The 16,568-nt window shown below is 35.9% G+C and overlaps 1 protein-coding gene across 2 annotated transcripts; it reads left to right on the forward strand.

Annotated features, from left to right (window-relative positions):
- The first annotated feature begins 99 nt into the window (after positions 1–99).
- RPA1 (replication protein A 70) lies at positions 100–15,284 on the forward strand. Of its 2 annotated transcripts, none has more exons than XM_088262827.1 (10): positions 100–318; positions 411–661; positions 2,362–2,619; positions 4,754–4,916; positions 7,285–7,489; positions 8,760–8,872; positions 9,804–10,030; positions 11,470–11,731; positions 13,160–13,354; positions 14,160–15,284. In XM_088262827.1, exons 1-10 carry the CDS (start codon positions 286–288, stop codon positions 14,271–14,273), a joined length of 1,821 nt encoding a protein of 606 aa, XP_088118953.1. In that variant the 5' UTR covers positions 100–285; the 3' UTR covers positions 14,274–15,284. The 2 variants fall into 2 exon arrangements, with proteins under 2 accessions (XP_088118953.1, XP_088118952.1); XM_088262826.1 differs by having other exon boundaries at positions 149–318; positions 4,754–4,920; positions 7,289–7,489.
- Positions 15,285–16,568: the final 1,284 nt, after the last annotated feature.

Genomic DNA, 16,568 nt, shown 5'->3' on the forward strand with positions numbered 1-16,568 from the left:
ACCTCCAGTACGATAGCTAAACACGCAAACCATTATAGTACGGAGGTGGATATAAACTGATATTTAGATAGATTTTTTTTCATATGGCAACTAGGAATTGGCGCGAATATTGACGTACGACGGGTAAAACGCAGATTTTTCCGTCGTCTTGTCTCATCTTGTCGGCGCTATTAATTTCTGATATTGCGATTTTTGTTTTTGTTATTAACTGAAATTTGGATAACCATTATTTTTTACTTACTAAAGCGTATGCAGCGTTAAAGATAAATAACTAATAACGCAAACATGTCGATCAAATTAACGGAAGGGGCCTTGGAGGTAAGAAATGATATTCTAACGTTCTATTGTCTTTTGGTGATCGGGTAGGTGATATTAATTAAATATTATTTGTGTTGCTTGTCTTTTCCCAGACGATAATGACAGGGGGTGATATCGAAGGCCCTGTCATGCAGATTTTGAGTAACAAGAAAATTCAAGGGAACAGCGGAGCCAGTGAAAGGTTTCGATTATTGGTGTCTGATGGAAGACACACTCACAGCTTCGCGATGTTGGCCACACAACTCAACCCGATGTTGTACAACGGAGAACTCAGTGACTTCACCGTTGTCAAGATAGACCGGCACATAACATCCGTACTAAACAATACCGGCGGTGGTGAAAAGTGAGTAATTGAACCTATTGGGCGTTTGTGCACTACCCGTAATTTTACCGTCCGGCAGTCCGGTTTTGAAAAATGAAAGCGACTAGGATAGTTTAGCGTGTTTGAATTTACGCGCAACGTGTTCACGCACCAATCAAGAGCACCGATCTGAAGAAAGATGGACAAAAGCACAAGCCAATCGTTTTAAAACGCTAACTGACATGCCGGACGGTAAAATTCCGTATAGTGAACAAACCCCCATTGTCTATTGTAGCCTGCTAATTGAAATTTCCGGTCGGCTTGTGGTCCCGTGGTTAGTGTCGCGGACTCTTGAGTCAGAGTTTCTGGGTTTGAACCCAATCTACCACAATTTGATACATATTTTTAATAATGAGCTGCTTAGACTCACGGAAATAGTATAAAAATTGAAGTATTTTTGTAAATAGAGTAGTCTTGATTATCCGACCTAAACCGGCATCGGCAAGGTCAGATAAGCGGAAAGGTCGGATTACACGGAAAATGATAAAAACGACATTGAAAATGTGTTCATTTTATTTGCACATTTTTTCAAAGTTTTCATATGTTCATGTAACAACTGAATGTAACAAACTAGAACATCTAAATGCACCTATGGCAAAGTAATAAAATATGTTTTATGTACAGTTGGGTAAATGAAAAAGGGTCATTGCCACAATAGGTCGGATAATTCGGAAGGTCGGATATCCAAGATTCTACCTTAATAAAAAACACAAATATTTCTGGTTTTTATTTTAAATGTAGTTAGTAGAAATAATGCCTTTAATTACAATATATAAAGATTATTATAATTTATATTTGAAACACTAACTTTGTGATTTTCCATGTTAAAATTAAAATATAACTTTGTTTTAAAATCGCTATAAATATTTTATTATAACTTAATAACCTACCGGTTTTGAAGCTAACCGCTTCTTTATCAAGACTGATTAATACTAAAACACTATCTGCCAAACAAAATTCAAAATATTCTGACGGTTAGGGAAAGAAGCTTGGGTAGATCTCAAGTGACTTTATTTTTTTGTGTTGATTGGGAGTCAAAAGGGATCAGGGATGATGAGTATTTGGAAGCATATTTAATAACGGACTTTTAGCGAAATCATTTACTTGTGTATTTATTACTTGTAAATTATTAATTGCCTTTTTAATCTTAGTTAAAAGTTAAGTTATAATAAAATATTTAAAGTGTTTTTAAAACAAAGTTACATTTTAATTAAAGAGATTATTATATTATTTTTTGATATCTCATCAAAGATGAAGAAGAATATGGAAGTCTGGGCATTTGCGGGGCTTACGACAGTCATAGGCTGGTTTAAGTGATCACTTTACACACAGTAACATTCACCAATTCTACCCATTATTGACAACCACACTACTCAAATTCTTGGAAGTTCTAAATATATGAACCAATTTAGAAACCTTGTTCATGAATCACTAGAACTTCACTAGGGACATCTATTGGTGAGATGTAAAGAAGCTTTTTATTAAGCACTTAAACCAGCCTATGACGGTCGTAAGCCCCGTAAATGCCCAGACTTCCATATTCTTCTTCATCTTTGATGAGATATCAAAAAATAATATGAAAATAACTCCTGTAATTGGAGATAATCCAGATTTTGTGAACAAGTATTTGGACACACCAAAATGTTGTAAAGAGATTATTGTTATTTTTCCTTATTTTTCAGGCGGGTGATGATAATACTAGCCGTGACTGTGATCGCTCCGGGCACAAGTCTCGGTATGAAGATCGGCAACCCCGTGATGTGGCAGGAGGGGGGCCGGACGGGGGCCCCCGCCGCCCCCGCCCCCCCGAGCGCGGCACCCGTCCCCGCCCAGCCCCGCCCCATGCAGGCCGTCACCAGCGCCAGCACCAATGGGACCGGCGGGCAGCTTTCCTCGCACACCGTGCACTGCATCAACACCCTGAGCCCGTATCAAAACAAGTAAGTCCTAAATATATCGCTCACTCCTTTCAAGAACGTCATAAATCCAGAAACTTGATTTTTCAGGAGAACGTTTTTAATGTTTAAAAATATAACACAATGTATTCAAAATAAATATCAAGCCACTTATTGAACTTTTTACTGTGCAACAGATCTTTTTACATCTGTCTGGAAAAGCTTCTTTACATCTCACCAATAGATGTCTCTAAAGAAGTTCTAGTGATTCAAGAACAAGGTTTCTAAATTGGTTCATATATACAGAACTTCCAAGAATTTGAATAGTGTGGTTGTCAATAATGGGTAGAATTGGTGAATGTTACACGTGTGTAAAGTGATCACTTAAACCAGCCTATGACGGTCGTCAGCCCCGTAAATGCCCGGACTTCCATATTCTTCTTCATCTTTGATGAGATGTCAAAAATAATAGATCTTTTTAAGTAAAACCTGAAGGTATTTTCTCCATTTGATAAATATTTAGTATATTTAAAAAAATAATTAAACAATACCTTTTCTTCAAAATGAAAAAACTACATTTTCTGCCCTGTAGCGGGTATATATTAACCTTTTCATAGCCGCAAATAAATTACGCCGCAGTGCTCAACAGGCCAAGTATTTTTTTGAAAAAAAAAAGTTGTCTAAAGATTTTTTTTTTGTTGTTTTTATTGAATTATAATTTACTTACCAAATATTATATCCCGCATCGATTGTTAGAGTTTTATTCTTGAAGTTAAACCAGTTTCAAATTTTCAGGGTTGTCACACTAAGTCGCACACGCAAGTTTTTATTAAATTTAATATTAACACACAACTATTATTTATCAATGGAATATAGTTTGAAATGTAAAAAAATAGTAAATTTAATATTAACACTCAACTATTATTTATCAGGTATCTTAGAATGAAGTTTAGTTAGAAATGTGATAAATTAGTAATTTTCCATTGTGTGGTACTTCTCAAAGCACGGTATAACACAAAGAGCCATCTTGCATTGTTTACACCTATAACTAGACTCTTTTCTTAGTTTTTTGCTAGTACACACAATACACTTCGCAGTCGGGGATGATTTTTTTCGGTCCGTGGTAGTTTTTCCAAAAAATGTCTTTCTGTAAGTCGCGATAGAAATTCTGCCTTCCGTTTTCTGCCATGAGAAGTACCGGGTTGTTCTTTTTCACTTAGCACGAAGAAGAACATAGAACTTAGCACAAAGAAATAATTTATTTACTAAAAAGTTGTGAAAAGAAACCAATATCACTAGCAAAACACTGATAAAATCGGAGTAAATATAACGCGAAAGGTATAAATAAACAAATATTTTCATAATAATATTTTAAAATAATAAGAAAAACACAAAAAAATTGAGCAAAATAAAAACCCCTGGCGTTCAAAACAATCGATTAAAATAATCAATATTTCAAGTGGTTTGAGTGGTAGCCCTAATGACATCTGTCAACTGTCAGCTGAAAGTGATACTGATAAATCACTTAAAAGTATTTAAAAACTTTATAAAATATTTTGTGACAACTTCAACTGATGGCAATGTATGTTCCGTTTTTGACAGATTGTCAATATGAGTTAAAACTGCGGAGTAATACGTCATCAAAAGTACTGACGAGATATCTCGTCTCTGGCCATACGGGCACTCCGCCATTTGCCGAGATATCTCGTCTCTGGCAACCATCGGGTTAAGTAAAAAATATGCCTCTTTTGCTGGGATACAGTGCATTTTTTGGGCATTCCAAAAGCATGCACAACTGAAAATTGACGATTTTTGATTTATGACGTTCTTGAAAAGAGTGCGTGACATGTCTTGTGATCTATTCTTATAATCTATCTAACGCTTTTATTTGGAAGAAGAACAGTTAATTTGTTTTTATTTCTGTTAATGAAATAATGTATTATTCTTCTTCGTTTTCTTCATGAGCCCTCTGTCCTCCACTGCTGGATATAGGCCAATGGCGGTCGGTGACTTTTTGTGTAAGGGATACTGGACATCAAATGTTTAAACTCGTACTTGTACGAGTATAAACCACGTTGCACTCCTCGGGAGAAGGCGGAATGTTATTCCAAATACAGTCATAATCATATTATTATAATCATTAGGGTAAAAGAATTAGTAAAGAGGTTATTCATTGCAGATGGGTGATCAAGGCTCGGGTGATGAACAAGAGCAACATCCGCACGTGGAGCAACTCGCGGGGGGAAGGGAAGCTGTTCAGCATGGACCTCTGCGATGAGAGCGGAGAGATCCGGGCCACCGCCTTCAAGGAGCAGTGCGACAAGTACTACGACATGGTGGAGGCAAGTCTTTCAACTGTCTTTCTAACGCGCCAATAATAGTGTGTAATAATTTTTAATTAATGTTTTACTTTGTAAATACCACTATTTCTTAAAATCTACTGTGACACGTGTTTCGATGCATTCCGCATCATTTTCAAACACCGTATGTGAAGCTAATTCTAAATTTTAGAGTTGGGTCCTTGGGACGCTGAAGGTTGAAGAGGGGGTAGTAGCTGTTTTTTTATTTTTATTTATTAATTTAATTTTTATTTTTTGTTTTTATTTTTTGTTTTATTTATCAGAGGGAACATAGACAAAAGGGGGGAGGCTTTAGTCATTGTCATATTGTTAATTATGGGTTTAAATTTGTGATCACTATCTTTGTGGTTAAATTTGTGATCACTATCTATTAAATGGTTAGCGAATTCAGAAAATTATTATTTCTCAAACATAATTCATGTTCCCTTAAATTAATAAAAAAAAAAAAAAACAGCTACTACCCCGTCTTCAACCTTCAGCGTCCCAAGGACCCAACTCTAAAATTTAGAATTAGTTTCACATACGGTGTTTGAAAATGATGCGGAATGCATCGAAACACGTGTCACAGTAGATTTTAAGAAATAGTGGTATTTACTAAGTAAAACATTAATTAAAAATGGATAGATTTTACCACATGCCGAATCAATTAATGAAAGTATGTAATAAATTTAAGTAATTTAAATAGTGCCATTTTTAACATTATTTTCTGACATCTTCACACAGATGAAGAAGAATATGGAAGTCTGGGCATTTACAGGGTTTACGACCGTCTTAGGGCGTTTGTGCACTACACGGAATTTTACCATCTGGCACTTCGGTCAGCGTAAAAAAAGGATGATTGGCTTGGATTGGCTTGTGCTTTTGTCCATCTTTCTTCGGATCGGTGCTCTTAATCGGTGCGTGATCACATTGCGCGTAAATTCGATCACCCTTTAGCGTGATCGACAGTTTACTGCCGTAGTCGCTTTTATTTTTCAAAACCGGACTGCCGGATGGTAAAACTCCGTATAGTGCACAAGCTGCCTTGGGCTTCCTCACATCTTTCAACCAATTTGTCTGGAATACACAGCTCTTTTAGATACATCTTCTTCTTACCCTTATCCGCACCCAATGGTGCATAAGGCACTGCATCGTCAATACGATATGTCAATACATAGTGTTATCCTAATAGTTACTTGCATGAAAGTAAAGTGTTCACTCCTGCGCTTTAGCGACCAGTTCGGGGTAGTATTAAATAAATATTCGAGTGTAAAATCACTAATATTTATTTTCACCCCCACCTGGGAATCGAACCTGGGACGTCTAGCACGGTAGCTAAACACGCTAACCTTTACACCACGGCTTCTAGATAGTCTGGAGCAATATTGTGTATGTATTGTAAACTGTACTTTTAACCCTTTGCACTCAATAGATTTTCAGTTTGCGCGTACCGCCTAATTTAAGAATTTGTCAAGAATCTTGCATATTCGTCTTGATCTATGTTGAGATTTATTTATTATATTTGTTTAGGAATTAAATATACAGTTTGTACACAAATTTTTTTTTTTTTACCTAGATTGACAATGACAAAAGCCAATTAAATATTTTCACATATCGCTCACTCCTTTCAACAACATCATATATCAAAAATCGACAATTTTCAGTTGTGCATGTTTTTGGAATGCCGAGAAAATGTACTATATCCCAGCAAAAGCGGCATATTTTTAACTTAATATTTACCCGCTACAGGGCAGAAAGTGTTTTTTTTGCATTTTGAAGAAAAGGTATTGCTTAATTATTTTTTTAAATATACTAAAAACGGTAAGGGTATGGTATAAAATAGAATATGCCGAAGGAAAAAGTGTTTTTGCCTAGAATTTTCACTCATGAATTACATGAAATTATAGTAATGTCCGCCTCTGTAGTGTAATGGTCAGCACGCTCGGCTACCGTTCTGGAGGTCCCGGGTTCGATTCCCAGGGGGGTCAAATAAATATAAGTGATTTTTTCACTGTAATATTTATTCAATATTACCCTGGACTGGTACCTGAAGCGGAGGGCTGATCACCTTTCCTTCGTGTGTAAACGATCAAGATAACACTGTGTTCATATAAAGCAGTGCCCTATGCACCATTGGGGTGCGGATAAGGGTTTTATTATTATTATTATAGTAACTTTAAACATAAAGATTAAATCCACTCACGAGTAGGCATAGGCTATGAAACTTATAAAGTTGAAGCCTGAGTAGGGACAAGATAAACGGTATTGCATAAGCCGTAGCTAGATTTCAGAGTCACTTGGACGTTAGATAATTCAAAAAAAAAAAAGGAGAGGAGAGGAATTGATATGGATAAGATGTAATGGATTCCAGGTAGACAAGGTGTATTACATCAGCCGATGCACCCTGAAGACGGCCAATAAGCAGTACACCACGCTGAAGAACGAGTACGAGATGACCTTCAACAACGACACGGTGATGGAGGAATGCACGAACGATGTCACCTCAGTGCCCGGGATCCTGTACAACTTCAGCTCCATCAGCGATCTGGCCAACAAGGAGCCGGACACCACTGCCGGTGAGATTTCATCTGTTTTAATAACACACTTTGGACAGGAAAGGTATTTCTACCCATTCAGACGATTGATGCTTAAGGACGGGAAGGGTATTCTTACATCCTGCGCTGGACTCATTTCAAAGGCAGAAAAGAATGAATCGTCCAATGTTTTTACATAAATATTATATACCAATCTCTTTATTAAGGTCTTAACCCTTACCATATGATGCTTAAAACTCCCGCGCGTTCCGGTGATATGTATTTTGTACACTATATGAAAATATAGTTTAAAAACGGGAAAAATGTGAATGTTGCTTTCAGTGACCATAGTTGGAGTGGAAATGTAACAATTTTGTAATGTTAGCTCTGAAAATAACCTGAAAACGAGAAAAAAAGACGTCGTAAGTGGCCGTTATAGGAGGCGTAGTGACACACGACCGTCGCACAAGACGATCCGCACACTACTGGACGTCGCGCCTATACGTCAAATCCATTCTTGGATTTTGGGCGGAGTCAGCGATCTTTATACAAATTAGTTAGTCTTTGTTCTCGGCTATGGCGGTTATTTGCGATGTTATTTTTCACATTTTAAGATTTTTTTCCAGAGCTAACATTACAAATAAATCAATAAAAACAACATTTAGGAATATTCAGGTTTTTTCGGTTTTAAAATCACATTTTCATATGGTGTACAAAATACATATCACCGGAGCGCGCAGAAGTTTTTAGCATCGTAAGAGTTAAGGTTTTAACTGTGTGAACATAATGATCAAATCCCGTCCCCAGCGGTCCACAGGCGTATAAAAATACCCATCCGAAATGTCTTCACATATAATAAAATACTGCATAACTACATATTTTGACAAACTCAACATAGATGAAAAAAAATATGGATGTCTGGATATTTACAGGGTCTATGACCTATCATAGGATGGTTAAGTGATCACTTTACGCACGTGCAACATTCATTAACCTTTCCGAGAGTATGGACGTAAATGAACTTCGTTGCGAATTTTCCTCAAAGGAGTATCGACGTTAATGAACGTCGAAGTCCGACTGTCAGTTGGTATGATGTAACTTGCATAGCAATGACATCTGTGGATATTTGCGTGTAATTTGTCATAATTCAAAAATATTTAGATGAGGTGTTTTATTTAAAAAAATATTTTTTAAACATAATCTTTTATTAAGTAAAAAGAACCCACTCCTCAGAGGAAGTCGGACATCAATTATTGTACTCCCGGAAAGGTTGACACAGTGCAAAAAAGTTATAATGTGAATATTTCCACAGATATAATTGGTGTGTGTAAGGACGCCTCGGATGTCCAGGAGTTGGTGGCTAGATCCACGGGAAGACAACTCAAGAAACGAGAAATATCCCTTGTTGACCAGTCCGGCAGTGCTGTAAGTTGTTTCCATTGTAAACTATATGAAACCAAGGTGATCAGTCTTGTGCTTCGAGTGCCAATCCAGCAACTGAATCATGAACTCTATTGATCTGTGCAATAAGCTTAACTTTATCTCTGCTTTACATCTTGAACTTGACTAAATACATACTACTTTTTTATATAATTTATATTTGAAGCACTAACTTTGTGATTTTCCATTTTATAATTAAAATGTAACTTTGTTTTAAAATAACTATAAATATTTTATTATAACTTAATTATAATATCTACTGGTTTCGAAGCTAACCGCTTTTTTATCAAGACTGATTAAAACTAAAACACTATCTACTAAACAAAATTCAAAATATTTTGACGGTTATGCAAAAGAGCATGGGTAGATCTCAAGTGGCTTTATTTTTTGTTGATTGGCAGTCACCGTCAAAAGGGATCAGGGATGATGAGTGATTGGAAACATATTTAATAACGGACTTTTAGAAAAATCATTTACTCATTTGATAAAAATAAAGGTCTAAATATATTACACATGTGCAATAGAGGGCTTAAATTAGATTACTTAGAAATATTAGAAGTTAAAAAGGCAATTAATAATAATTTACAACTAATAAATACACAGGTAAATGATTTTTAAAACATGTCTTTATTTGGGTTCCGAAACTGCATTGAAATGGTCATAAAAATCACTGATAAGAAATAAAAAATCAGTGATAAGAAATAAAAAATCAGTGATAAGAAATAAAAAAATAAAATAAAAATAAGAAAGCTCCTACCACCAAGGACACAGCTCTAAAATTTAGACTTAGCTTCACATACGGTGTTTGAAAATGACGCGAAATAGATTTTAAGAAATAGCGGTAAGTAAAATGTATATTATATTTATATTTCAAAAAATAAGTAAAATGTAAATTAAAAATGAATTTCCATTTCAGGTGGTGTTGACACTGTGGGGCAGCGATGCAGAGACCTTCGACGGGTCCCAGAGGCCGGTGGTGGCCGTGAAGGGGGCCTTCGTGTCGGAGTTCGGGGGCGGCAAGTCCATCTCCATGCGCGGGGGCTCCACCATGCGCCTCAACCCCGACCTGCCCGAGGCGCACCGCCTCAGGGGATGGTTCGACAACGGCGGATGCACGCAGGAAACCACCAACATGTCAGCCAGGTAATATATATAACTTCATTAATTGATTTGGCAGTCACTTTGTGGTAAAATCCATACATTTTTATTAAAAGTTTTACTTTGTAAATACCACTATTTAATAAGTAAGTGGGAAAACCCAAATGGCAGTGGGCAGGACATATCGCTCACCCCTTTCAAGAAAGTTATAAATCAAAATACTTGATTTTTCAGGAGAATGTTTTAAAAGTTTAAAAATATAATACAATGTATTAAAAATAAATATCAAGCCACTTACTGAACTTTTTACTGTGGAAAAGATCTTTTTAGGTAAAACCTGAAGTTTTTTTCTCCATTTGAAAAATATTTAAGTATATTTTTAAAAAATAATATAATAATACCTTTTCTTTTCTTTCTCCCCTGTAGCGGGTAAATGTTAAGTTAAAAATATGCCTCTTTTGCTGGGATATAGTACATTTTCTGGGCATTCCAAAAACATGCACAACTGAAAATTAACGATTTTTGATGCGTTTTCCAGCGCTTCTCGACTATGTGAATATAATCCAGGATTCGAACCTCACATACAAATGAAAAAGTTTCTGCATTAATAAAAACCTTCTCAAGTAAAGTAAAATTCTAGTTGATTCAAACAGTTGGTTTCGAAATCCATCAATATAATTAGAAGTTCCAAGAATTTGAGTAGTGTGGTTGTCAACCATGGGTTGAATAGGTGAATGTTACACGTGTGATCGCTTAAATCAGCCAAAATGTTGTAAATATCTCTTGGAGTTTAGCCATCTAACTGTATGCAACGTTAAAAAAAATACCCAGACTTCCATATCCTTCCTCAGCTTTGTTGAGATATCAATAAATATAAAAAATCGTTAATCAATTGAGAAAAAATAGACAAAATTTTATTCTTAATGTGTTGTATACAATTTCAATGTGAAGCGGGTAACCCTTGGTTTGTAAATTTTTAATAGTAACTTAATTTTTATTGTGCTTACAATTTATCATGTACATATTATATGAGATACTATGGTGTTAGAATCAATTTATTCAATATTACCCTGCACTGGTACCTGAAGCGGAGGGCTGATCACCTTTCCTTCATGTGTTAACGATCAAGATAACATTGCATTTATATGATGCAGTGCCCCATGCACCGTTGGGGTGCGGATAAGGGTTTGAAGAAGAAGAATAAAAAAGCTCAGATATATTATTTCGAGAAATTAAAATTCTTTGTGTTTTGATCCACTCACATTTTTATTAACCAACTAGTTTCGGCAACAACCTGTTGCCCTCTTCAGGGTTTAATTTATGACTAATCAAATTAATTTAATTTATGGTTAGTAAAAATGTGAGTGGATCAAAACACAAAGTATTTTTATTTCTCGAAATAATTTATCAATATGATTCACAAAGTTAATGCTTTCAATATTCAAAACAAGCTCAGATATGTTTATAACTTAATTTGCCACCAGGACGGGCGGCATGGGCGGCGGGGGCTCCGGGGAGTGGCTGACCTTCTCGGAGGTGGAGGAGCGGCAGCTGGGGGGCGGCGAGAAGGGCGACTACTTCAGCCTGCTGGGCGTGCTGACGTACGTGAACTGCGACAACGCGCTGTACAAGGCCTGCCCGCAGGAGCAGTGCAACAAGAAGGTGGTGGACCACGAGAACGGGCTCTACCGCTGTGAGAAGTGCAACCGGGAGTATCCCAACTACAAGTACCGCATCATCTTGTCGGTGAGACACTACCACTCTTTCTAACCCTTATTTTTTATTTTTTGTAACCTTCCCCACCCGGTGATTTACTTTTACTTTATTTATTATTAATTATTGAAAAAAAACGTTTTAAATTTTATTTTTTATTGAAAAAAATGTAAAAACTCAATTGGAAGGAAAATGCAAAGAGGGGGTGTTGAAAAAAAATATAACATTAAAATTTAATTTTTTATTAATAAAATCATGTCATATACATGATTTCATTATTTCAAAATCTCTTCGAGTTTATCGTACTTGGATGTGGATATGTACATGCGTTTTTTCACCATTGGACCACATTCCATTGCACTTTTTTTTAATCGAAACCCGATTTTTAACTATTGTAGCCAAAGTAGTGATAGGTAGCCCCAAATCACGCGCCGGCGAAACGAGTGAACCAACGTGTTTATCAACCTTTTTGAGAATTTTCATTTTCTCTCGCACTGACAAAGCTTTTCTTTGTTGGGAAATTACTTGACAAAATAATGTTAAAAGATTGTAATAAACTAATAAAAGAAATTTAAAAACGTAAAAACTGTGTGTAAATGATGATCGCGAACGATGTCATAAAGAAATAAGCATCACAAACCGAGTCGAAAACCGAATGACAGAACAAACGTCATAACATTCTAGCGGTTAAAATTGAAAGATATCGGCCAATCACCACGTTGTGTGCCGTACGCCGACCAATCGCGGCCCAAGTAATGTATCTACTGCGCAGACTCATTGTCAAGCGCGCGTAACTCGCATACTTGAAATATTTAAGACGTAAATTGGGGGAAAAAAACGTAAAAGCGGGTAATAAATGTACTGAAATATATGGGGACTGAAATAATAACACGCAATTGGCGGGAAAACTTTAAATCCGGGCACGTAAAATCCGGGTTTCATTGTATAAAGTTATTCATTTTCAACGACGGAAATAAATGATTTGTGAAAAAATCGGGAATAAAATCAACAATACACAAATGTTTGCATATACGCGCATGTCGTAGTTTGTTTACTGCGCCAGTAGTGCGCAGATCGTCTTACGCGGCGGTCATGTCACTACGCTAGCTATTGCAGCTACTTGCGATGTATTTTTTCGCGCATTCAGATACTTGGTAGAATTCCATATTGAATTGTTGGGTAATATATCCAAAATAAAACAAGGTTTTTGTTGGATTAAATTCTACATTTATTTATGTATATGTTAATACGTGACGCGTTTCGTCTTCTTAGGACATTATCAAACACTCATAATGTCCTAAGAAGACGAAACGCGTCACGTATTAATATATACATAAATACATGTAGAATTTAATCCAACAAAAACCTTGTTTTATTTTGGATATATTACCCAACAATTCAGGGTAGCAATATCTTTCCCGGCCGAAGTGTATTAATATTATGGCATATTTTTATTTCCAGGCTTGTGTCAACGACCACTCGGGTGACCAGTGGGTGACGATATTCAACGAGATAGCGGAAGCCATGATGGGCAAGAAAGTGGAGGAGATTGGACAGGCGCTGGAGACTGACAAGAAGGCCTACAACAGCATGTTCCAGGAACTAACCTTCAAGACATTCGTCTTTAGAATACGAACCAAGATTGAAAACTATAGTGTAAGTTATTTTACAAATTGCAGTTTGCTAATCCAAAGGTAAAACGTGACGTGAGTCATTCGGATTAAGGAATCATTCGGATTAAGGTATCGTTCGGATCAAGGAATCGTTCGGATTAAGGAATCGTTCGGATTAATGATTGTTTTGAGGAAAATGAGAGGAAATAATGAACTTTCACACACTAGGAGACACTTTGAAAACTTTGAATGTAAAAAGAGAAATATTTTATTATTTACAAAAATACTTAAATTTCATACTTTTTCTGTGAGCCTAAGCGGCTCATTATTAGAAATAGGTATCAAATAGTGCTAGAGTGGGTTCGAACCGAGAAACTCTGACTTAAGAGTCCGCGACACTAACCGCGGGACCACAACCCGATACGACATGATTTTCAATTTTTATCAAACTTGTAATTTGACTACTTATTTTATTCACAATATTTTGAGTGTGTCCAAATCTTTATTCACAAATCTGGGAGATCTCCGCTAAGGAGATATAAACCTATATAACTTTGTGATCGAGGATTTGAACACATTCAAAATGTTGTGATTGTATTTATTACTTAAAATATTGTTACCATATTTACTTTTATGCGCAGATCAAATGCGCAAATCGTGGCGTGAATGATTCGAATAATGCAGTTCATAATTGCTGTCTCTCTTCCACACAGTTGTGGCGCACAGTAGTTAGAGAAATAAATATAATATCTAGCATATTTTTGTCCGTCCGCCTTATTGTCTATTTTTTCTATTATATAATATTTGTGTACGTGTTGGTTTAAGATTTGTTTTTATCTCTCCCGCAGGATGAATCCAGATTGAAGTCCACGGTGATGTCGGCAGTGCCGGTTGATTACAAGGATGCCAATTCGAGACTCATCAAATCAATCAAAGCCGCCACGGGAATTGAATTGCATTAAATAACTGTTTACCATGTATATTAACAAACTTTCAATAAGCTCCCCTTAACCACTTCATTCTTGTGTTTTTTTTATTTTTATTTTTTACAAAATAGGAACTGAAAATATCAGGTTATTTTATTACTATTACCATCATGCCGTTTCTCTGCAGGTATAGGTAGAGAGGATGGAACGCCACACTCTTCTGTCCTGACATACACTCCTCGCTTCCTTAACATCCGTACATCTAGTCATATATCGCTCACTCCTTTCAAGAACGTCATAAATAAAAAATCGTCAATTTTCAGTTGTGCGTGTTTTCGGAATGCCTAGAAAATGTACTATATTCAAGCAAAAGAGGCATATTTTTAACTTAATATTTACCTGCTACAGGGCTGAAAGTGTTGTTTTTGCATTTTGAAGAAAAGGGATTGTTTAATTATTTTTTTGAATATTCTAAATATTTTTCAAATGGAGAAAAAACCTTCAGGTTTTACCTAAAAAAATCTGTTGCACAGTAAAAAGTTCAATAAGTGGCTTGATATTTATTTTTAATACATCGTATAATATTTTTAAACTAAAAACGTTCTCCTGAAAATCAAGACTTTTGATTTATGACGTTCTTGAAAGGAGTGTGGGATATGTCCTCCGATTATGAAGAATTGACACCACCAGATTTCAGGTTCTGATTGATCTGATTGTGCCAAGTCTTTTTTGGCCGTCCTCATTCTGTTCTGAGCTTCAGCTCAGATTCGGCACATATACTTTCTTAGTCATTCTCTCTATCCATTCGCTCCACATGTCCATACCACCTCTCAATACTCTTACATACTCCTAGTTCAGACTTGCATTCCTTTCTTGTATCTTTGTGTGAAAAATCTTTTTTTTTAAATGAAGATAATTAGGTTATTTTGGTTTTTATTTAAAGAATTCACATAATATAATAGTCGTACAGTTTGAACAAACAAAACTGAAGCAATAATGAATACCTACTATGAAAAAATTAATGAAGGCTTACAATAATAATACCAATAATAATTTTAAAATTAGGTCATTTATCAAAGAATTTCCACAAAAAAAGCATTAAGTGGCAACTGGAGAGCTCAATTCGGTAGTTTATCTTATGTAACGCAAATGAGTGGAATGCGAAGCACGCCATCCGCGAACACTGCTCGTTTGAAAGCGCGAAGTGCTTAATGCCCAATGTCACTATTTATACATTTATCAATTTAGATGCATTTTTTTGTTCGTAAATTGTAAATTTTAAGAGTTGAATATGTGCATAACGAGATATACAATTATTACACGCAATATTGTCAGCCACATAATAACACATTTCGTGGTGTTTTTTTTACGCCTGCGGACCGCTGGCGACAGGATTTGATAATTAACAAACTATCTATTGATAATTAACACACTTTTAATAGTTAACACACTATCTGCGGGCGGATTCGCACTCATAATAATGATAAACATCTCTGAAAAGATGTGATAACATTTAACCATACTGTATACATCGATATGAGATCAAAAGATGCCGCAAAAGTCATGCGTAAAAATAACTTACAAGCAATTTACGATGAGTCGAGTGATAAAGTAAAATTACCCTTCCCGCAGACAGTGTGTTAAGACCTTAAAGAGATTGGTACATAGTATTCATATAAAAACATAATAATTATAAAAATAAAAACCCTTATCCGCACCCCAATGGTGCATAGGGCACTGCTTCATATGAACGCAGTGTTATCTTGATCGTTTACACATGAAGGAAAGGTGATCAGCCCTCCGCTTCAGGTACCAGTCCAAGGTAATATTTTTTAATAAATATTACAGTGAAAAAATCACTTATATTTATTTGACCCCCCCTGGGAATCGAACCCGGGACCTCCAGAACGGTAGCCGAGCGTGCTGACCATTACACTACGGAGGCGGACATTAAATACGTAATTTCTTTTTTTCTGACTTTGAAATGAGGCCAGCGCAGAAGGTAAAAATAAAAATACCCTTCCCGTCCTTGAGCATCAATCTACCCAATGGGTAGAAATATCTTTTCCGTCCAAAGTGTGTTAATATGGAACCTTTTTTTTTTATAACTGGGAAATTGTCTATTTATAAGATACAATTTAACCATATTATTTTTTGACATCTCATCAAAGATGAAGAAGAATATGGAAGTCTGGGCATTTACGGGGCTTACGACCGTCATAGGCTGGTTTAAGTGATCACTTTACACACGTGTAACATTCACCAATTCTACCCATTATTGACAACCACACTACTTTAATTCTTGGAAGTTCTATATATATGAACCAATTT

Source organism: Brachycentrus maculatus, unplaced genomic scaffold, assembly GCF_059751285.1.
Source record: "Brachycentrus maculatus isolate JH-2025_06_01 unplaced genomic scaffold, ASM5975128v1 h1tg000190l, whole genome shotgun sequence".
Lineage (NCBI taxonomy): Eukaryota > Metazoa > Arthropoda > Insecta > Trichoptera > Brachycentridae > Brachycentrus > Brachycentrus maculatus.

Coding starts and splice junctions, on each gene's coding strand:
- RPA1 (XM_088262827.1), top strand. CDS start 286: ATGTCGATCAAATTAACGGAAGGGGCCTTGGAG. Junction 662..2,361: donor AATACCGGCGGTGGTGAAAA/GTGAGTAATTGA, acceptor CTTATTTTTCAG/GCGGGTGATGATAATACTAG. Junction 8,873..9,803: donor TTGACCAGTCCGGCAGTGCT/GTAAGTTGTTTC, acceptor TTTCCATTTCAG/GTGGTGTTGACACTGTGGGG.